The sequence below is a fragment of the Pelobates fuscus genome, chromosome 6 (genome assembly GCF_036172605.1).
Source record: "Pelobates fuscus isolate aPelFus1 chromosome 6, aPelFus1.pri, whole genome shotgun sequence".
NCBI lineage: Eukaryota > Metazoa > Chordata > Amphibia > Anura > Pelobatidae > Pelobates > Pelobates fuscus.
The window spans coordinates 297317682-297341858 of NC_086322.1; the positions used below are offsets into that span (position 1 = coordinate 297317682).

The following is a 24177-nucleotide window of genomic DNA, read 5'->3' on the forward strand; positions in this document are numbered from 1 at the left end:
AGTGTATAACAGAGCTCCACAGCAATAATACTCCCAGTAATGTGTCTGAGTGTATAACAGAGCTCCACAGCAATAATACTCCCAGTAATGTGTCTGAGTGTATAACAGAGCTCCACAGCAATAATACTCCCAGTAATGTGTCTGAGTGTATAACAGAGCCCCACAGCAATAATACTCCCAGTAATGTGTCTGAGTGTATAACGGAGCCCCACAGCAATAATACTCCCAGTAATGTGTCTGAATGTATAACAGAGCCCCACAGCAATAATACTCCCAGTAATGTGTCTGGGTGTATAACAGAGCCCCACAGCAATAATACTCCCAGTAATGTGTCTGAATGTATAACAGAGCCCCACAGCAATAATACTCCCAGTAATGTGTGAGTGTATAACAGAGCTCCACAGCAATAACACTCCCAGTAATGTGTCTGAGTGTATAACAGAGCTCCACAGCATCAATACTCCCAGTAATGTGTCTGGGTGTATAACAGAGCCCCACAGCAATAATACTCCCAGTAATGTGTCTGGGTGTATGACAGAGCTCCACAGCAATAATACTCCCAGTAATGTGTCTGGGTGTATAACAGAGCCCCACAGTAATAATACTCCCAGTAATGTGTCTGAATGTATAACAGAGCCCCACAGCAATAATACTCCCAGTAATGTGTCTGAATGTATAACAGAGCCCCACAGCAATAATACTCCCAGTAATGTGTCTGGGTGTATAACAGAGCTCCACAGCAATAATACTCCCGGTAATGTGTCTGAGTGTATAACAGAGCTCCACAGCAATAATACTCCCAGTAATGTGTCTGGGTGTATAACAGAGCCCCACAGTAATAATACTCCCAGTAATGTGTCTGAATGTATAACAGAGCCCCACAGCAATAATACTCCCAGTAATGTGTCTGGGTGTATAACAGAGCTCCACAGCAATAATACTCCCGGTAATGTGTCTGAGTGTATAACAGAGCTTCACAGCAATAATACTCCCAGTAATCTGTCTGAGTATATAACAGAGCTTCACAGCAATAATACTCCCAGTAATGTGTCTGAGTGTATAACAGAGCCCCACAGCAATAATACTCCCAGTAATGTGTCTGAGTGTATAACAGAGCTTCACAGCAATTATACTCCCAGTAATCTGTCTGAGTATATAACAGAGCTTCACAGCAATAATACTCCCAGTAATGTGTCTGAGTGTATAACAGAGCCCCACAGCAATAATACTCCCAGTAATGTGTCTGAGTGTATAACAGAGCTCCACAGCAATAATACTCCCAGTAATGTGTCTGTGTATAACAGAGCTCCACAGTAATAATACTTCCAGTAATGTGTCTGAGTGTATAACAGAGCTCCACAGTAATAATACTCCCAGTAATGTGTCTGTGTATAACAGAGCTCCACAGCAAAAATACTCCCAGTAATGTGTCTGAGTGTATAACAGAGCCCCACAGCAATAATACTCCCAGTAATGTGTCTGAGTGTATAACAGAACTCCACAGCAATAATACTCCCAGTAATGTGTCTGAGTGTATAACAGAGCTCCACAGCAATAATACTCCCAGTAATGTGTCTGAGTGTATAACAGAGCTCCACAGCAATAATACTCCCAGTAATGTGTCTGAGTGTATAACAGAGCTCCACAGTAATAATACTCCCAGTAATGTGTCTGAGTGTATAACAGAGCTCCACAGCAATAATACTCCCAGTAATGTATCTGAGTGTATAACAGAGCTCCACAGCAACAATACTCCCAGTAATGTGTCTGAGTGTATAACAGAGCTCCACAGCAATAATACTCCCAGTAATGTGTCTGAGTGTATAACAGAGCTCCACAGTAATAACACTCCCAGTAATGTGTCTGAGTGTATAACAGTGCTCCACAGCAGTAATACTCCCAATAATGTGTCTGAGTGTATAACAAAGCTCCACAGCAATAATACTCCCAGTAATGTGTCTGAGTGTATAACAGAGCTCCACAGCAATAATACTCCCAGTAATGTGTCTGTGTGTATAACAGAGCTCCACAGCAATAATACTCCCAGTAATGTGTCTGAGTGTATAACAGAGCTCCACAGCAATAATACTCCCAGTAATGTGTCTGAGTGTATCACAGAGCTCCACAGCAATAATACTCCCAGTAATGTGTCTGAGTGCATAACAGAGCTCCACAGTAATAATACTCCCAGTAATGTGTCTGAGTGTATAACAGAGCTCCACAGCAATAATACTCCCAGTAATGTGTCTGAGTGTATAACAGAGCTCCACAGCAATAATACTCCCAGTAATGTGTCTGAATGTATAACAGAGCTCCACAGCAATAATACTCCATGTAATGTGTCTGAGTGTATAACAGAGCTACACAGCAATAATACTCCCAGTAATGTGTCTGAGTGTATAACAGAGCTCCACAGCAATAATACTCCCAGTAATGTGTCTGAGTGTATAACAGAGCTCCACAGCATTAGTACTCCCAGTAATGTGTCTGAGGGTATAACAGAGCTCCACAGTAATAATACTCCCAGTAATGTGTCTGTGTGTATAACAGAGCTCCACAGTAATAATACTCCCAGTAATGTGTTTGTGTATAACAAAGCTCCACAGCAATAATACTCCCAGTAATGTGTCTGAGTGTATAACAGAGCTCCACAGCAATAATACTCCATGTAATGTGTCTGAGTGTATAACAGAGCTCCACAGCAATAATACTCCCAGTAATGTGTCTGAGTGTATAACAGAGCTTCACAGCAATAATACTCCCAGTAATGTGTCTGAGTGTATAACAGAGCTCCACAGCAATAATACTCCCAGTAATGTGTCTGAGTGTATAACAGAGCTCCACAGTAATAATACTCCCAGTAATGTGTTTGTGTATAACAAAGCTCCACAGCAATAATACTCCATGTAATGTGTATGAGTGTATAACAGAGCTTCACAGCAATAATACTCCCAGTAATGTGTCTGAGTGTATAACAGAGCTCCACAGCAATAATACTCCCAGTAATGTGTCTGAGTGTATAACAGAGCTCCACGACAGTAATACTCCTAGTAATGTGTCTGAGTGTATAACAGAGCTCCACAGCAATAATACTCCCAGCAATGTGTTTGTGTATAACAAAGCTCCACAGTAATAATACTCCCTGTAATGTGTATGAGTGTATAACAGAGCTTCACAGCAATAATACTCCCAGTAATGTGTTTGAGTGTATAACAGAGCTCCACAGCAATAATACTCCCAGTAATGTGTTTGAGTGTATAACAGAGCTCCACGGCAATAATACTCCCAGTAATGTCTGAGTGTATAACAGAGCTTCACAGCAATAATACTCCTAGTAATGTGTCTGAGTGTACAACAGAGCTCCACAGTAATAATACTCCCAGTAATGTGTCTGAGTGTATAACAGAGCTCCACAGCAATAATACTCCCAGTAATGTGTCTGAGTGTATAACATAGCTCCACAGCAATAATACTCCCAGTAATGTGTCTGAATGTATACCAGAGCTCCACAGCAATAATACTCCCAGTAATGTGTCTGAGTGTATAACAGAGCTCCACAGCAATAATACTCCCAGTAATGTGTCTGAGTGGATAACAGAGCTCCACAGCGATAATACTCCCAGTAATGTGTCTGAGTATATAACAGAACTCCACAGCAATAATACTCCCAGTAATGTGTCTGAGTGTATAACAGAGCTCCACAGCAATAATACTCCCAGTAATGTGTCTGAGTGTATAACAGAGCTCCACAGCAATAATGCTCCCAGTAATGTGTCTGAGTGTATAACAGAGCTCCACAGCAATAATACTCCCAGTAATGTGTCTGAGTGTATAACAGAGCTCCACAGTAATTATACTCCCAGTAATGTGTATTTAAACTACAATAAATGTGTTTAGAAATCAGTCTGTGTAAATAAGATACATTGTTCTTGTTCTAAATTACATTTTAGTTGTATAAATTCTTATTAGCAAGTCAAAACAGTCTGCCCCTGGCCACACCCCCAATCACACCCCTAAAATCAAAGTGTCCACCTCTGTCCATGTGAAATGTTGGGGGTTGAGGGAAAAGGGGGGGCGGGGTCAGAACCCACTTTGCGTGAAGTTAAGGCTTTTAGATCCTGCATTTCTTTATCTAGAAGAATGTTTCCATTGCGTCTGAATGGGGTAACATAATCCATTTGCAGTTGGCGTTCAGGTTTAATCTACCCTGCCTTAATGGAGTAATTGGGCAATGACGGGGCTTCCTGGAGGGAGGTTGTGAGCGACCTAGGGGGTCATCTTGTGTAATATCAAGAAGCTAAATGTGGGTTCTCAGTACCACTGTACACTGCTGCTTGCCTCATGCTGATTTAATAGCTGTTGGATCTGGCAGAGACTTCTGGTTGCCATGGGAAAGCCCCCTGCCCCCACCTTGTGGCAATCCCCTCCTCCTATTGTTGTGTGGGGTGTGTGTACCAGTAGTGCTTTATTATCCGTAATAATAATAATAATGATATATGACTGGAAATAGCTCAAAGCCCTGCCATTGGTTGCGTCCATTCGTCATGTGCTTGGTGGGATTGTAGTAAATGTCCCAAAAGAGCCTTAGGTATAAACACACAGGATAAAGTGACATGTGGCAAAGGTTGGTGGGAGTTATAGATCCAGCTTAGAGATATAACTCCTTCTTAGCCCTGACAGCATTTGGCAATATTTTACACATTTATGGTAAATTTGCCGAATCTGGGTTATTTGCTATTGGGCGTTGCTTCCAGACGCCATGAGACTGCAGGACAAAGGTAATTTTCCAGGTGAAATAAAGTGTTTATTTACTGAACAATAAGATTCCGGCTTATTGTTTACACAGAATCTACAGAAGTTTCCATTAAAGGCTATGGGGATTTTTCTAGATAAATCCATTTCAAAAGTTTTTTTCTAGCAAATTGTGATGATTTAAAAAAAAAAAAAAAAATATCCAAAACTAAACTGAGGTCAATATCTGACTTCCCTGTACCGATCGGCCCTTTGTGTTTTACTGAATAGGAAATACCCATCCCCCTTACCAGCAATATTAATGGGGGCTGTAAATTATACCCCAATTTCATTTAAATGAAGACTTTGCTCTTTATACCAGGCAGGGGAATCCTTTAACAACAAGGCAGATGGTCCTTGTAATAAATATGTATATGTGAAGGGTGATTGGAGTGTGTCTTTTTATGTATATACCCCCTTTTTACTCAGTCTATCAGTTGTCTGTTTCCATTTTTAATAAATTAGGAATATGGCAACTGCTGCAGACACAAAGCTTTGGTCGCCGCTGGGACCGGTGACACGTCTGTGGAGGAAGGAGATAACCGGAAGAAGGTGATCTAGGAATTTTCTCTTTGCCAACCCAATCTTTGTTCAAAGGTCCACCGGGAAATTCCTCATCTGGTTTTATCTCGTATCATTCAGTAATGTTCTGTCATTGCTCACTAATAAAGTCTGGGATTGAAACTCATTTTCTTTCAATCTCATGTCCTGGTCCCCACGGGGCCTGTCCTCCTGAGGACCCCGTACCGTACGCAGACTTGTGGTTTTTAGGAGAGCTGTGGTCTACATCCAGACGTACACGGAGCTGAGACAGAATATTTCATGTAGTGTCTGTGGAGAAGCATGTTATATTTCTGTCCTATATAAACGCACTGTTGCACCGAGACAAAGGTCTACTTCTCATTAAATGTCCCTTTTACCCTGAGATTTGTAATTTCTGTGTGACCGGAATGGATGTCTTCTCCTCATTAAATGTCTTATTACCTTGCAATGGGTAATTTCTGTGTGACTGGGATGGAGGTCTTCTTCTCATTAAATGTCCTCGTTACTCTGTGATAGGTAATTTGTGTGTCCGGGAAGGAGGTCTTCTTCTCATTAAATGTCCTCGTTACTCTGTGATAGGTACTTTGTGTGTCCGGGAAGGAGGTCTTCTTCTCATTAAATGTCCTTGTTACTCTGTAATACGTAATTTCTGTGTTTCCGGGACAGAGTGTAGCGTTACTTACCTTATCCTGCGAGTTGGGGTATATTTTCGTTACACAGAGGTCTTCTTCTCATTAAATGTCCTCGTTACTCTATGATAGGTAATTTCTGTGTGTCTGGGACAGAGGTCTTCTCATTAAATGTCCTTGTTACCCTGCGACAGGTCATTTCTGTGTGTGCACCTCCATCCCCGCTTCCATTAAAATGACCTCATGTTAGAGATTCCAGGGCAGATTCCACTTTCATGACTTTATCTTTTCCAGTGGTTGATTAACATCATCCCTGGGACGTTGATGTTGTGTGAGGCCGACCAGGACTGCAGCCGTTAGAACTGGCCGGCTGAATAAGGGAGCCGTAACCCCAATCTAGATGACCCGCCAGGATGGAGGCCGTCGTTGTACCTGCCCTCTCTGGTTTCCTGTAGAGGTTTAAATTAATGCTCATATTTAAAACATTTTTCCGATTTCCCTCAATGCAGAACTAATTAATAATTTATACATAAATAGCAGTGAAGTGGGGAGTAAGCTTCCTTTAAGGTGTGCTTGTTAGCATTTACAATAATAGGCTGCTTCTGTTTCTAACTTTCATATTTTTCTGACAATTCATGGCTTAGTCAGTGAATAAAACCGAAAGAATCCCAAATATATGACAGGAAATAAACAGCAGACATTAGAGAACAGAACAAATAATTTGCATTGCAATGAGTGCTTGCCTGAAGAGCTTGCAATCCAATCTCTGCTTTGGATTACTGCATTAAGTAATACATGAGCAAGGGAACCTGTGAGTTACATTGTTTTAGGATTTACTGGCAAGGAATGTGGGATTATTGAGACCAAACAAGCTCGATCCTGATTCCCCAGGAAAAATGATCCCGTTTACCATTACTCTACTATTTAATAGGATTTTGCCAACGCTCGGCGAAGACAGAGTCGGAAGAGGAGAACTCAACCCTGTGAGAGGATTAATTAAGCATGGGGATAATATTTATCCTGGGTATCACATGCTGTTAGCACCGTCTAATTCTCTGCTCAGTAACGTGGCACAGGCCACGCTGCAAGGCCAGCTGTCTGGGTATGACCTTAAAGTCCTGCTGTAACAGGCCACATGTCGTGACTCGATAAGGGGTCACTGGTCCTGTTTGTACACAGTGAATGTATTGTACACCAGGACACAAAACATCTTAACATACCTGCTGCTAATTCAGATGTAGGTAAATTTATACTTCCCTAGTGTCCCTATTTTATATTTATTAATTGTTATTAGTAAGAACAGCCACACCCCCACCCACACCGCTAAAATTAAAGGTCCCCCATTTGCTCATGTGAAATGTTGGGGGGGTTTGTGAATGGAAGATTAAATCCTTACAATGCGACTGTAATGGAGTTTAACCCCAGCACATTTAGGATATAGCAATCGATGCATTTAAACTCTTCTCCCTAGGTTTGAAGCAGTTGGTATAATTTTGCCATGGGTCCAGCATGTACCTGGCAAAGCTTGGCATTCACAGCTCAGGAATGTAAAGTGAATTTCACATTTTAAGCCAAACTAGCCAAATTAAAACCGTTGCTGACTAAATTGCGATATTCACTTGATTTCCTGACAATTAACCCTTTAGTTATTAAAGGGACACTATAGCCTTCAAAACTATTTTAGCTTAATGAAGCAGTTTTTATGTATAGACAATGCCCCTGAAGTACCACTGCTCAATTCACTGTACTTTAGGAGATAAATCACCTTTATTTCTCTTTATGCAGCCCTGGCTACACCTCTCTTAAACCAGGTGTAATACTGAGATAATATCCACGCTATCAGTAAGAGGTGTCCATGTTATATACTGAGATAATGTCCACGATATCTGTAAGAGGTGTCCATGTTATATACTGAGATAATGTCCACGCTATCTGTAAGAGGTGTCCATGTTATATACTGAGATAATGTCCACGCTATCTGTAAGAGGTGTCCAGGTGTAATACTGAGATAATATCCACGCTATCAGTAAGAGGTGTCCACGTGTAATACTGAGATAATGTCCACGCTATCTGTAAGAGGTGTCCAGGTGTAATACTGAGATAATGTCCACGCTATCTGTAAGAGGTGTCCACGTGTAATACTGAGATAATATCCACACTATCTGTAAGAGGTGTCCACGTGTAATACTGAGATAATATCCACGCTATCTGTAAGAGGTGTCCACGTGTAATACTGAGATAATATCCACGCTATCTGTAAGAGGTGTCCACGTGTAATACTGAGATAATATCCACGCTATCTGTAAGAGGTGTCCACGTGTAATACTGAGATAATATCCACGCTATCAGTGTAAACATTAAATGACAACTTACAGGAAGTGTTTAGGAAGGCTGTGTAAGTCACATGCAGGAAGGTGTGACTAGGGCTGCATAAACAAAGTGATTTAACTCCTAAATGTCAGAGAATTGAGCACTGAGACTACAGGGGCATGTTCTATACACCAAAGCTGGAAATGGCTGATGAGCACCACGGAAGCCTGCATGTGACTGAAACGTATGCCTGTGTTTAGTCAGTGCAAGGCCAGTCTTGCCTGGCAGAGGATTCTCACATAGTTATGGTACAGAACACTTGTTTCCTTGGTTGTCCAGTGGTGGGTGAGCTGGATCCCTGGTGGTCTAGTGGAAGGTGAGCAGGATCCATGTTGTCTAGTGGAAGGTGAGCAGAATCCCTGGTGGTCCAGAGGAGGCACACTGAGTGTAATATCCATGGTGGTCCAGTGGTGGGTGACCTGGATTCCTGGTGTCTAGTAGAAGGTGAGCAGGGTCCATGGTGATCCAGAGGAGGCACACTGAGTGTAATATCCATGGTGGTCCAGTGGTGGGTGACCTGGATTCCTGGTGTCTAGTAGAAGGTGAGCAGGGTCCATGGTGATCCAGAGGAGGCACACTGAGTGTAATATCCATGGTGGTCCAGTGGTGGGTGACCTGGATTCCTGGTGTCTAGTGGAAGGTGAGCAGAATCCCTGGTGATCCAGAGGAGGCACACTGAGTGTAATATCCATGGTGGTCCAGTGGTGGGTGACCTGGATTCCTGGTGTCTAGTAGAAGGTGAGCAGGGTCCATGGTGATCCAGAGGAGGCACACTGAGTGTAATATCCATGGTGGTCCAGTGGTGGGTGACCTGGATTCCTGGTGTCTAGTAGAAGGTGAGCAGGATCCCTGGTGTTCAAGAGGAGGCCCACTGAGTGCCCAATCCCTGGTGGTCAGGTGGATGAGCATTGTGGTCTGCAGCAATATCAAATGGACTCCCTGGCGGTTTGGGCGCTCTGAATCATTCAGAAGTGCAGGGGAACGCAAGGAAGATCTCCTGATAGAGGGGCAGCTACTTCAAGCAGGTGACGGGGAACTAGGCCGAGCATGGAATCCAAGGACTCAATAAGACTCGAGTTAAAACGTTGTTTCTATATCGGCTTTTGTAAACTAACAGATACATTAATAGTGCTGGGCTACTGTTTATTATTTAGGTCTCTTTTTAAAGGCAGGCCTGTGTTGTATCGTACTGGTTTATAAGGCAATTAACTTTGTGTATGCTGTCAGCTCTGAATAGTAGGAGTCGTTGATCCATGACGTAATAATACCACGTATTATCCAGTAATTGCAATCTGTCCCGCAAGGCTTGTATTATAAATGTTCCTGCCCCCAATCTAAGAATGAACTGAGTTAAACACTGAATAATACATATTGTACTGAGAAATGACGTACACCCTTACCCTATACGACCTATTTATCCATTTCCCCCATCTAAACCCAAACACCCCAATGAGGTGTCCCCATGTTCAGGGTCCAACAGAGCAAGGAATTAGTCCAGGCGTACCCCCATTGTGTTACCCATTTAATGCACTTATTGTCTATATATTCACCTAATAACACGGTCAGATTATAGCGCCACATGTTAAGGTTTGTATTGTCCCCAAGGCAGTCTTGGTTAATGGAGTAAAATAAAAATAGGTGCAGGTGTTATTGGGAAAGGAAGGAGTTGCCAGATTTCCACTCTAGGAAGAAGGAGTTAAAATCACCATTGACTCAAGGCATCCATCAAAACATGACCTTTGGTGGCATGAAAAGAATTCTGGGAAGGGACCTGTATATTGCAGGACCCCAAGGAGTGTTTCTATAGCAACCCCAGCAGGCACCAAACCAATTAAAATGACCACCCCCCCCACCAAATCTGCAGCCTGCAGGTAAGTGCTGCATCCACGCAGGAACTCCTAGGACGTGCATTGCTCTGCAGGTCAGGTGGCAGTGGGTGGCCATGACCATGCCGGGTTCTGTGCTGTGTGCAGAGCGAGCGGTGGAGCTACCCTGTATCAGAAACAAGCACGCGGTGACAGATTGATGGATCTGTCACCGGCGAGACTGGAAGACACAGCATTCATTATGTGTGTGGGACAAGGTCAGACATTTTGTTATGGAGCCTATAGCAAGGCCTGGGAACACTGTGAGCACCTTCCCTCCCATTGTCAGAGAGAATCATAGTGTCTATTGTACTAAACGTGTAGAATAATAGTCTCCCCACTGGCTTACTTCTCCTCCTGATCCCTTTCCTTTTCTAATTCTTCCTCCAAGCTCATTATCCTCCTTGATTCTCTCCTTTGTATCTCTATACAGATTGCTGCACTAGAACGCCAAGTGTTTGACTTTCTCGGCTATCAATGGGCACCGATTTTGGCCAATTTCCTCCATATCATCATCATCATCCTTGGCCTTTTTGGGACCTTGCAGTACAGACCCAAATATGTCATCGCTGTAAGTAAATTCCTGCTCTTTGGAATCTCGAAATCTGATTGCAAATTAAGTAAATAGTCCGAGTGGTTATATACTCACACCAGGCACTCCACACATTGCAGACACAGCCGGTGAACTTTGACAAATCTAGTAAGAAAAGCATGAATTGTAAATTATAACCTGTATCGAGAGAAGCATTATAGAATAACTGGTATTACTGCCGTAACAGAATGGCAGCGATTATGCCATCTTTATCTTCACGCAATGTTTATATATAACTAAAGAAGACGCACTGTTTGCCTCCATTTGTTGGTATGTGGTTATGGTTGCAGGAGTGGGATCTCTCTGTGTCTTATCACTTATTCACCTATAAAGCTGTAGACGTTGTAATTGCCGAGACCTAAACGAGACCCATCTTTTTCCCCCACCAGTACGCCATTTGGGCTGCCGTCTGGGTCACGTGGAATGTCTTTATCATGTGTTTCTACCTTGAAGTGGGCGACTTGTCAAAGGTAAGAGTGGGGTGCAGGGGTGAGATTGTGATTTTACAATGTGCGTTTCTTTACCCTAAACCTGCACTATGAAATCGAGGCTAAAATACACAGCTCAGGCTAAAACGTACAGGTTGTTTCAAAATTGCAATTATCAAATATCAATTTTTTGGCAAAATTTTGCAGTTCAGTTTTTGAAATCACTGCTTTATGAAAAACTCGTATAGACTCCCCTTGGACAAATGGTCTCCATTTGTTATGTGAAGAATGTCCCCAGCAGCTGTCCCTCTAGGTGTCCCCCTCCCAGCTTGCTAGAATGCAATAAACATTCATTGCTCACAGACTGAGGGGACCCTCTCCAGGGTGAACTAATCGTAGGCTGGTTTAAGTTTGGCTCGCTAGCCTAATGCCAATTTAATGGTTTGTTTCCTTGTTAGAGTCAGTGTTACGGAGAAACAGCCATGTATTGGATGCACAGGCAGATCATTCCATAAAATGTGTATTGCAAAGAATTGACGAGGAATTTACCAATCTTCACCAAAATCATTTAATTGGAAAAATGTGCCAGCTCGTCTTTTTTCTGGGTTCATTATTTTGGTCTAAATGTGCAATTCTTGTGTCAATTCTCCCAGAATCCCTGTCTATGTCCTTATAGTTTATATTTCAGTAAAACTGCGCAAGTCTCTATGCATTAAATGCTGCATGATATAGACAGGAGGGATAGATGGACAGGCTGCATTGGATACTGCGTGCTATAGATAGCAGGGATAGACGGATGGACAGGTTGCATTGGATGCTACGTGCTATAGATAGAAGGGATAGACGGACGGACACACAGGCTGCATTAAATGCTGCGTGATATAGATAGCAGGGATAGACGGACAGGCTGCATTGGATGCTACGTGCTATAGATAGCAGGGATGGACGGACGGACACACAGGCTGCATTGGATGCTGCATGATATAGATAGCAGGGATAGACGGATGGACAGGTTACATTGGATGCTACGTGCTATAGATAGAAGGGATAGACGGACGGACACACAGGCTGCATTAAATGCTGCATGATATAGACAGGAGGGATAGATGGACAGGCTGCATTGGATACTGCGTGCTATAGATAGAAGGGATAGACGGACGGACACACAGGCTGCATTAAATGCTGCGTGCTATAGATAGCAGGGATAGACGGACAAGCTGCATTGGATGCTACGTGCTATAGATAGCAGGGATGGACGGACGGACACACAGGCTGCATTGGATGCTGCATGATATAGATAGCAGGGATAGACGGATGGACAGGTTACATTGGATGCTACGTGCTATAGATAGAAGGGATAGACGGACGGACACACAGGCTGCATTAAATGCTGCATGATATAGACAGGAGGGATAGATGGACAGGCTGCATTGGATGCTGCGTGCTATAGATAGCAGGGATAGACGGACGGACACACAGGCTGCATTAAATGCTGCATTATATAGCATGGAGGGATGGACGGACAGGCTGCATTAAATGCTGCGTGCTATAGACAGGAGGGACAGACTGATGGACAGACACACAGGTTGCATTGGATACTGCGTACTATAGATAGCAGGGATAGACGGACGGACAGATTGCATTGGATGCTGCGTGCTATAGACAGCAGGGATAGACGGACGGACAGATTGCATTGGATGCTGCGTGCTATAGACAGCAGGGATAGAAAGACGGACAGGCTGCATGGGATGCTGCGTGCTATAGACAGCAGGGATAGACAGACGGACAGGCTGCATTGGATGCGGCATGCTATAGATAGCAGGGATAGACGAACGGACAGGTTGCATTGGATGCTGCGTGCTATAGATAGCAGGGATGGACGGACGGACAGATTGCATTGGATGCTGCGTGCTATAGATAACAGGGATAGACGGACGGACAGGTTGCATTGGATGCTCCGTGCTATAGATAGCAGGGATGGACGGACAAGCTGCATTGGATGCTGCGTGCTATATTGGATGCTGCGTGCTATATTGGATGCTGCGTGCTATATTGGATACTGCGTGCTATATTGGATGCTGCGTGCTATAGACAGTAGTGATAGATGGATGGACACACAGGCTGCATTCAGCATAATTAGCTGTGCTAACTTGTGTATTATGTAGCATCTCACTTGATATTTTAGAGATGTGCTCTCCCAGTTGCTTTGCATTGAGTATTATTGGGTGGAAGACACTCTGGGGTGGTTTTGGTCTGGTGACAAGTTAGACATTCTGTGTTCCCTTCTCACAGGAGAGCGACCTCCTCACCTTCCACGTGTCCCAGCACCAGTCATGGTGGAGCGAACACGGTCCAGGCTGTATCAGGAAGGAAGCGCCTATCGCCGGCATGGTCGGGCTGGAGAGCCACTCGTATGTTTCAGTGGTTGGTTGTGCCATAGAGTACCAATACATTGAGGTGATGCACAGTGCCATGCAGATCTTACTGGCGGTGAGTAACATGCGCCCCTTAATAATTCAATATGTCTCCCTCGTGTCTGTCTCTCTGTCCACACGTCTGTCTATCTCTTTGCACTCATTTAATCAATCCATGTATCTGATCCTCGTTCATTTTGGGGCAGACAGAGGTGGGGAGGCAGGAAGGCAGTCTTTTTACTAGATATCTACCTGCGTTTGGGGTGTAAGGACAGCGCACGCTACCAATAATCATAGAAACGTGCAGAGATTATAATCTAGCTGTGAATTAAACTCCATCGTGGCCCACATGGACACAGCTGGGATGGCATGGGATTAGAGGTGATTTAGTACCCAGGGCCCTATCGCCCACACTGTGACTTGCGGCCATGAACAGCTGACAGGGATCACTTGCCAAGGATGCCAAGCAGTGATCTTGGTGAGGTGATGGTGAGGTGCCGTGACATGGCCACTTGCAGGTGAACACAATAAGTTGTAAAGCATTTTGCTTCATGCACTTTAATTGCCACAGAGATAGGTTCATGGCCAACCCGCCTATAGGGACCCTCTGTGCAGCTGCTGATGGAGAATATTGAATGAGATCACAAAGAGACTGTAAAGGGTTACACCGCCTGACTGGGAGCGTCTCCAGACATTTTACTCATTCTGTCAGGAAGGGGTTGTAGTTTTGTGTGAAAGATATGATAAATGGCGCTTGTTCTGATCCTGTCTCCCAGACTGCTGAATTATTCACATATTGTGACCCACCCCCACCCTTCCTCCCTCTCCACCCCACAGTCTTTGTGTGTTTAATTCTCTCTGTCTGCCCTTCAGCGACCCTGGGTATAAAACCATTCAGCAAGCTGTTCTCTTTCTTTACACAATAAGCAGAGTCCGAGCACACTGTGTGCACATTACCAGTTCAATCCTGGCCTAAGAGCTCACTATCTAACTGCAATGCTCGACATAGAAAATTCTCAACATATTGTCAGTTACCATGGGGATGCCATAGTGTGTGTTTGAATGTTTCAGAGATACCACACCTATAACTAAAATTATTTATATGACACCAACATATTCCGCAGCGCTGCAAAACATTTCAAACAGAACATGTATAACATACAATCTACACATTGTAAGGCAAATACAAGCCCTAAACTCCACATAGGGTAATATATATATTTATTCATTAGGAGCAGAATATTAATACAGAAAAGAAAACCTTGGTTTCGTATGTGGGCAGTTTGGAATCTTTAATATCTATGAGCCTTGTATGAAGAGCTTGCAATCTAATTTCATTTGGGCCAATTATTTATTGTGTTAGAGATGGCAGATGTATCCAGAGGAAGGGTTTGGGATAATCCACTCTCAACTAGATCTATGATTACATCAGGACAGCTGCAGAACATCTTGCCTCCAGTCACTACTTACAGATTGTAATCAACTACATGATTGACATTGCTGATTACCAAGGAGGTTCTGCAGCAGCACAGACTCAGTAACGTGTCCTTCTCTCTCCTTCAGCTCCTGGGATTTGTGTACGCCTGTTATGTGACCAGCGTCTTCACAGAGGAAGAGGACAGCTGTGAGTATGCTCGCTGAACGTGGAGCGTACAGTGCTGAGCAGGTGTCTGTCACAAGGGATGGGCTCTGGTATAAAAGAGGTTAATGTTAACACAATATGTGCTGGGCCCAGGGAGTGGTTCCATTCTATGATTTCCTGAAACATTCAGTATCAGTTACAGTTACTGTCACAATGTATCATTCTGTCCTGATCCAACCAGTATATCACCCCATACCCTGCACCCTGAATCCCAGCACCCCAATACCCTGCACCCTGATACCCAGCACCCCAATACCCTGCACCCTGATACCCAGCACCCCCATACCATGCTTCCTGAATCCCAGCACCCCCATACCCTGCTTCCTGCTTCCCAGCACCCCCCATACCATGCTTCCTGAATCCCAGCACCCCCATACCCTGCTTCCTGATTCCCAGCACCCCCCATACCATGCACCCTGAAACCCAGCACCCCCATACCATGCACCCTGATACCCAGTACCCCCATACCATGCTCCCTGAATCCCAGCACCCCCATACCCTGCACCCTACTGTACCTCCCCAGTCCTGCCCCTACCCCCCCAACCTAAGTGTAAATTTGAACTTTCCTGTCAAAATCAGGATGGTTGATTGGCAACATCTGTGTGATGGACCGCCTGGCACCCCGACTGAGTGCCTCCGCCAATCGCTGCCTCCTAGCTGTCGCAGAGTACCATAAGCACAGTAGCCCCTTAGCCACCGCAGCTAGGCTGGTGTCTCACCGTCCCTTCTCACTCCTGGATCCAGCTTGCAGTGAGAAGACCTCTCCTCCAAGAGAGTATAGCAGGTATTGCAGTGTAGCTAGTGATTATAGCCCAGGGGAGTATTGTGCTAAAGCTACCCCCAGAGCAGATACAGCTGTTCCCCCCCACACATGAGCTGAGACTCTATGTTGAGGGCAGGCAGGAACTCATTTTATTAGACACATCCAGGTATTTGTATACAAGTAAACTCATTAGTAAACACACAAAGGTTTGGAACAGCAACCAATCAAACTGGGCCTAAACAAACAGCCAATCACACTAAGCCCATTAATAACCAATAGAACACACTATCACAGAACACCTACTTTGCATACACAGGAAAACATTATGCATTAGGTAAAGGGATTAACACACAGTCTGCAATAGGTGACCCAGCTCCCTGAGTCACAAAGGGTAAAGCTCCAACCCCCACCCACGTGGTCACACAGTCTCTGGTTCGGCACCATCTTGTCTCTCCATGTTGCGGCTAGGTCTAAGTCTTTGCAGTCTAAATGGCCGCTCCCTACCAGAGCCCACCCAAACAAAGGAGCCCTTGATGCCCAAGTGACGGCGTACCAGCGCTCCGTTACAATCTGCCCTCTGCTCAAACCCCACTCACTGCCCTGGGCTGTGATCTACCCCCTACATGTCCCCTAGTTCCCTGTTCTACCCCCAGTTTTAACCTACCTACCTCCCCCACTAGTGCTATCAGTTCTACACACTCGCTTACTGTACCTCCCCAACTCTGCTCTCAGTGCTACACCCACAATTACCTCCCCATAGCTTTGCTATCAGTTTTCTCCCCCACCTACCTCCCCCTAGCTTTGCTACCAGTTCTACCCCCCACATACATCCCCATAGCTTTGCTACAGGTTCTACCTCCCCACCTATCTTCCCATAGCTTTGCTATCAGTTCTACCTCCCACCTACCTCCCCTAGCTTTGCTTTCAGTTCTACCTCCCCCCAGCTTTGCTACAGGTTCTACCTCCCCACCTATCTTCCCATAGCTTTGCTATCAGCTCTACCTCCCCACCTACCTCCCCCTAGCTTTGCTATCAGTTCTACCTCCCCACCTACCTCCCCCTAGCTTTTCTATCAGTTCTACCTCCCCACCTACCTCCCCCTAGCTTTTCTATCAGCTCTACCTCCCCACCTACCTCCCCCTAGCTTTTCTATCAGCTCTACCTCCCCACCTACCTCCCCCTAGCTTTGCTATCAGTTCTACCTCCCCACCTACCTCCCCCTAGCTTTTCTATCAGCTCTACCTCCCCACCTACCTTCCCCTAGCTTTGCTATCAGTTCTACCTCCCCACCTACCTCCCCCTAGCTTTGCTATCAGTTCTACCTCCCCACCTACCTCCCCCTAGCTTCGCTATCAGTTCTACCTCCCCACCTACCTCCCCCTAGCTTTTCTATCAGCTCTACCTCCCCACCTACCTCCCCCTAGCTTTTCTATCAGCTCTACCTCCCCACCTACCTCCCCCTAGCTTTGCTATCAGTTCTACCTCCCCACCTACCTCCCCCTAGCTTTTCTATCAGCTCTACCTCCCCACCTACCTCCCCCTAGCTTTTCTATCAGCTCTACCTCCCCACCTACCTTCCCCTAGCTTTGCTATGAGTTCTACCCCCCCCACCTACACACTTCTAGCTTTGCTATCAGTTCTACCTCCCCATCTGCACCGCCCCCACTCTGACATTGTACAGAGCTCCACTCCCTGCATGTCATCCATCTCATTGTTTATATTTTTGTTTGGCCATTTATTTCTTTCAGTTGATTTCATTGGTGGATTTGATCCATTCCCCCTCTACCATGTCAATGAAAAGTCCAACCACCTGCTGTTCAAGCAGAGTTACCTGTAAGTATTAGCGGAGTTATTTTACAGGAAGACTGCGGCCAAATCCCCTGACAGCACAGCCCAGTCAATACATCATTTTATATCATATTATTATTATTATTATATTGACAGCACCGCCCAGTCGATATATCATTTTATATCATATTATTATTATATTGACGGCACCGCCCAGTCGATATATCATTTTACATCATATTATCATTATTATATTGACGGCACCGCCCAGTCGATATATAATTTTATATCATATTATTATTATATTGACGGCACCGCCCAGTCGATATATCATTTTATATCATATTATTATTATATTGACGGCACCGCCCAGTCGATATATCATTTTATATCATATTATTATTATTATTATTATATTGACAGCACCGCCCAGTCGATATATCATTTTATATCATATTATTATTATATTGACGGCACCGCCCAGTCGATATATCATTTTATATCATATTATTATTATTATTATTATATTGACAGCACCGCCCAGTCGATATATCATTTTATATCATATTATTATTATATTGACGGCACCGCCCAGTCGATATATCATTTTACATCATATTATCATTATTATATTGACGGCACCGCCCAGTCGATATATCATTTTATATCATATTATTATTATATTGACGGCACCGCCCAGTCGATATATCATTTTATATCATATTATTATTATATTGACGGCACCGCCCAGTCGATATATCATTTTATATCATATTATTATTATTATTATTATATTGACAGCACCGCCCAGTCGATATATCATTTTATATCATATTATTATTATATTGACGGCACCGCCCAGTCGATATATCATTTTACATCATATTATCATTATTATATTGACGGCACCGCCCAGTCGATATATCATTTTATATCATATTATTATTATATTGACAGCACCGCCCAGTCGATATATCATTTTATATCATATTATTATTATATTGACGGCACCGCCCAGTCGATATATCATTTTATATCATATTATTATTATATTGACAGCACCGCCCAGTCGATATATCATTTTATATCATATTATTATTATATTGACAGCACCGCCCAGTCGATATATCATTTTATATCATATTATTATTATATTGATGGCACCGCCCAGTCGATATATCATTTTACATCATATTATCATTATTATATTGACGGCACCGCCCAGTCGATATATAATTTTATATCATATTATTATTATATTGACGGCACCGCCCAGTCGATATATCATTTTATATCATATTATTATTATATTGACAGCACCGCCCAGTCGATATATCATTTTATATCATATTATTATTATATTGACAGCACCGCCCAGTCAATATATAATTTTATATCATATTATTATTATTATATTGACGGCACCGCCCAGTCAATATATCATTTTATATCATATTATTATTATTATATTGAGGGCACCGCCCAGTCAATATATCATTTTATATCCTATTATTATTGTACTGACAGCACCACCCAGTCAATATATAATTTTATATCATATTATTATATTGACGGCACTGCCCAGTCTATATATATATTATTTTATATCCTATTATTATATTGACGGCACCGCCCAGTCAATATATAATTTTATATCCTATTATTATATTGACAGCACCACCCAGTCGATATATATTATTTTATATCATATTATTATTATATTGACAGCACCGCCCAGTCGATATATCATTTTACATCATATTATATTGACGGCACTGCCCAGTCGATATATCATATTATAACATATTATTATTATTATTGTTATATTGACGGCACCGCCCAGTCGATATATATTATTTTATATCATATTATTATATTGACAGCACCACCCAGTCGATATATATTATTTTATATCATATTATTATTATATTGACAGCACCGCCCAGTCGATATATCATTTTATATCATATTATATTGACGGCACTGCCCAGTTGATATATATATTTTTATATCATATTATTATATTAACAGCACCGCCCAGTCGATATATATTATTTTATATCATATTATTATAATATTGACAGCACCGCCCAGTCGATACATATTATTTTATATCATTATTATATTGACAGCACCGCCCCGTCAATATATCATATTATATCATATTATTATTATTATTATATTGACAGCACCGCCCCGTCAATATATCATTTTATATCATATTATTATTATTATTATATTGACAGCACCGCCCAGTCGATATATATTATTTTATATCATTATTATATTGACAGCACCGCCCCGTCGATATATCATATTATTATTATATCATATTGTGTGGGTAGCACAGTCTCCTGGACATGGGTGAAGTGTGTATTCATGTTATTTATGACCATCTCACACGTCTGATAGTTTGACATAAATGTAATAACTCTGGAGTCAAACGATAGGCTTCATTGAATCTGGGGATGTGCAGTGTAACCTTAGTGTTAAGGTGTTGCAAAGCTCGTTAAACAAGTGATAGAAAATAGCCACCTGCTAGATATTGCTCACACCTTCAGTAATCACCAGATAGGTCCCTGGTAGATTGTAGCCGGGGATTCCACCTACGTTACGGGGAATAACAGGGCAAATCTGTTAATATTTAGGGTTTCCATTGGTTGGAGATCTATTAATGAATTCTGATTTCATTGTGTGTCTTCGTAAAATATTCCCATCAGCTAGTGCGAGACACAATGACACCACATCTGTTCCTCCACCCAATCTATAACCGGAGCAGTGAATGATATATAGGTGTGCAGGGAATACTACTCTCATTTCAGGAAGGCAGTACAGCAAGGCGCTTCATTAGAAGGGGCTGGACCGGAGATTAAATATTGATCACATTGTAGATTTCCAGCAAATAATACAATCTTGTCACTCTGCTAAATGGCCCCCAGTCAGGGGTTAAGATATACTTTTACCACTAGAAAAAGGCTGATATGGTATTTATCGGCCCCCAGGCAGTATGTGTAGGGGCTTCAGACTGGACCCCAGGCAGTATATGCAGGGGCTTCAGATTGGGTCCCAGGCAGTATGTGTAAGGGCTCCAGACTGGGCCCCATGCAGTATGTGTAGGGGCTTCAGATTGGGCCCCAGGCAGTATGTGTAGGGGTTTCAGATTGGGCCCCATGCAGTATGTGTAGGGGCTCCAGACTGGGCTCCAGGCAGTATGTGTAAGGGCTCCAAACTGGGCCCCATGCAGTATGTGTAGGGGCTTCAGATTGGGCTCCAAGCAGTATGTGTAAGGGCTCCAGACTTGGCCCCATGCAGTATGTGTAGGGGCTTCAGATTGGGCCCCAGGCAGTATGTGTAGGGGCTCCAGACTGGGCCCAATGCAGTATGGGTAGAGGCTTCAGATTAGGTCCCAGGCAGTATGTGTAAGGGCTCCAGGCAGTATGTGTAAGGGGTTCCAGACTGGGCCCCATGCAGTATGTGTAGGGGCTTCAGATCGGGCCCCAGGCAGTATGTGTAGGGGCTCCAGACTGGGCCCAATGCAGTATGGGTAGAGGCTTCAGATTAGGCCCCAGGCAGTATGTGTAAGGGCTCCAGGCAGTATGTGTAAGGGGTTCCAGACTGGGCCCCATGCAGTATGTGTAAGGGCTCCAGACTTGGCCCCATGCAGTATGTGTAGGGGCTTCAGATTGGGCCCCAGGCAGTATGTGTAGGGGCTCCAGACTGGGCCCAATGCAGTATGGGTAGAGGCTTCAGATTAGGCCCCAGGCAGTATGTGTAAGGGCTCCAGGCAGTATGTGTAAGGGGTTCCAGACTGGGCCCCATGCAGTATGTGTAGGGGCTTCAGATCGGGCCCCAGGCAGTATGTGTAGGGGCTCCAGACTGGGCCCCATGCACTGCAGTATGTGTAGAGGCTTCAGATTAGGCCCCAGGCAGTATGTGTAAGGGCTCCAGACTGGGCCCCATGCAGTATGTGTAGAGGCTTCAGATTAGGCCCCATGCAGTATGTGTAGGGGCTTCAGATCGGGCCCCAGGCAGTATGTGTAGGGGCTCCAGACTGGGCCCCATGCAGTATGTGTAGGGGCTTCAGATCGGGCCCCAGGCAGTATGTGTAGGGGCTCCAGACTGGGCCCAATGCAGTATGGGTAGAGGCTTCAGATTAGGCCCCAGGCAGTATGTGTAAGGGCTCCAGGCAGTATGTGTAAGGGGTTCCAGACTGGGCCCCATGCAGTATGTGTAAGGGCTCCAGACTTGGCCCCATGCAGTATGTGTAGGGGCTTCAGATTGGGCCCCAGGCAGTATGTGTAGGGGCTCCAGACTGGGCCCAATGCAGTATGGGTAGAGGCTTCAGATTAGGCCCCAGGCAGTATGTGTAAGGGCTCCAGGCAGTATGTGTAAGGGGTTCCAGACTGGGCCCCATGCAGTATGTGTAGGGGCTTCAGATCGGGCCCCAGGCAGTATGTGTAGGGGCTCCAGACTGGGCCCCATGCACTGCAGTATGTGTAGAGGCTTCAGATTAGGCCCCAGGCAGTATGTGTAAGGGCTCCAGACTGGGCCCCATGCAGTATGTGTAGAGGCTTCAGATTAGGCCCCATGCAGTATGTGTAGGGGCTTCAGATCGGGCCCCAGGCAGTATGTGTAGGGGCTCCAGACTGGGCCCCATGCAGTATGTGTAGAGGCTTCAGATTAGGCCCCAGGCAGTATGTGTAAGGGCTCCAGACTGGGCCCCATGCAGTATGTGTAGGGGCTTCAGATCGGGCCCCAGGCAGTATGTGTAGGGGCTTCCGATCGGGCCCCAGGCAGTATGTGTAGGGGCTTCCGATCGGGCCCCAGGCAGTATGTGTAGGGGCTTCCGATCGGGCCCCAGGCAGTATGTGTAGGGGCTTCAGATCGGGCCCCAGGCAGTATGTGTAGGGGCTCCAGACTGGATTGTGATGGAGGGTTGTAAGCGAGTGCTTTGTATGCAGCTTTGTGCTCGTTAGATTTAATTAATGAGGGATTGATCATGTGTTTAGATTAGACTCAGTGAGCATGGAGGTCAGAATAAAGAACAATGCTCATCATTGTCCTTCTAGAGAGAGAGAATGGGCCCGCTTCCCTTTCTATTTGGCCACCTCTAGGACTGCACAGTATTCCTTGCCACCTCTAGGACTGCATAGGATTCATTGCCACCTCTGGAACTGCATTGCTCCCCCCCTTTCTAATGCTAGATCTATGATCTCCTTTAGTATTGGATGGGTGAACCGGTGTCCTCTACAACCGGACAACATAGCCACCATAACAACTTCATCTCAAGTGCCAAGAGGTCTCAGGCACCAACTAACTTTGAGCGGTTAGACCATTTACAAACGGTTTAACACCAAAGTTGGGAAGATGGCACCTGTTCGCTCTGATTCAGACTATGGCCCGAATATTCAATCAGCGAGCGTTGGACTGAGTGTCGCTGATAGTTCCCATTCACAATAGTCTGTAATTTTTTTGATTGAGATTAACTTATGGTGCCCACACTGTTCCTTTCCAATATTATACCTGGCTAGTTGTATTACTAAATAGGCTAGCTAATTTAAGGTAACTAGTCCCTTGCTAGTTTCAATCAGCTGTAAGCCACTACACATTGCTGGTTTTAATCACGTGGTAACCCTAGCCAGCCGTTCTAGGACAGTGTCTGAATCTGTGCCATGGTAAACTTATCTCTGTATTTCAGGCCGGCGTAAGTGACAGAACTGGCGTCCAAACACTGGCTTGAAGGAAGCAGATGTATACAACAATGGGGAGGAATCCGCTGCTGCCTTCTTTCGAGATAAGGGGATCAATACCGTCTGGAGCACCCTGTGCTGCTTGTGACTGTACAGGGACTATCGGAAGCCCTGCGGCTCTCGCCGGGCACCGCATCCTACAGCGATACAAGCATTCTGACTACTAGGCTGTGCACCCCTCTATTTGCAGATACTATGTGACAATGGAAACCCATGACTGACATTCATCCTCTTCTCAGCACTCCTGCTTAGCCTGGCCTCTTCAGGGCCAACAACTGTGCCAGCTCGTTACAATGTAAAAGGGGTGGTATAACGTATCCAAACCAACCAAGCCGCTGCAAACACTGGGGGGGCAGTTTGTTACATCAGATTCATATTTGGACCCCTGACACTGCATATACATTGCATAAAGGATCAGGACCAGCAGGGGCGAGGGTGGGGTGTATTAGAACAAGCAGCGTCAGTAAAGCCAAGCCATGTTAATACACTATTATTGTAGTAAAAAAAAAAAGTGACTTTCTGTAGCTGCCACATCTCTTCTTCCACTGAAATCAGCCGTACCACCAAGGTGTGACCACGTGAAGGCCACGCTCGCCAGGTAC

General features: G+C 44.4%; 1 protein-coding gene across 2 annotated transcripts in view; it reads left to right on the forward strand.

Annotated features, from left to right (window-relative positions):
* NKAIN4 (sodium/potassium transporting ATPase interacting 4) overlaps window positions 1-23940 on the forward strand; it is a 44540-nt gene extending 20600 nt beyond the window's left edge. The window contains exons 2-7 of one of the 2 annotated variants that reach the window (XM_063459584.1): window positions 10632-10769; window positions 11180-11260; window positions 13511-13708; window positions 15196-15256; window positions 17786-17870; window positions 23524-23940. In XM_063459584.1, the coding sequence (XP_063315654.1) occupies window positions 10632-10769; window positions 11180-11260; window positions 13511-13708; window positions 15196-15256; window positions 17786-17870; window positions 23524-23533 (573 nt within the window). In that variant the 3' untranslated portion in view covers window positions 23534-23940. The remainder of the gene's footprint in view (window positions 1-10631; window positions 10770-11179; window positions 11261-13510; window positions 13709-15195; window positions 15257-17785; window positions 17871-23523) is intronic. The other variant, XM_063459585.1, reaches the window with a different exon arrangement.
* Window positions 23941-24177: the final 237 nt, after the last annotated feature.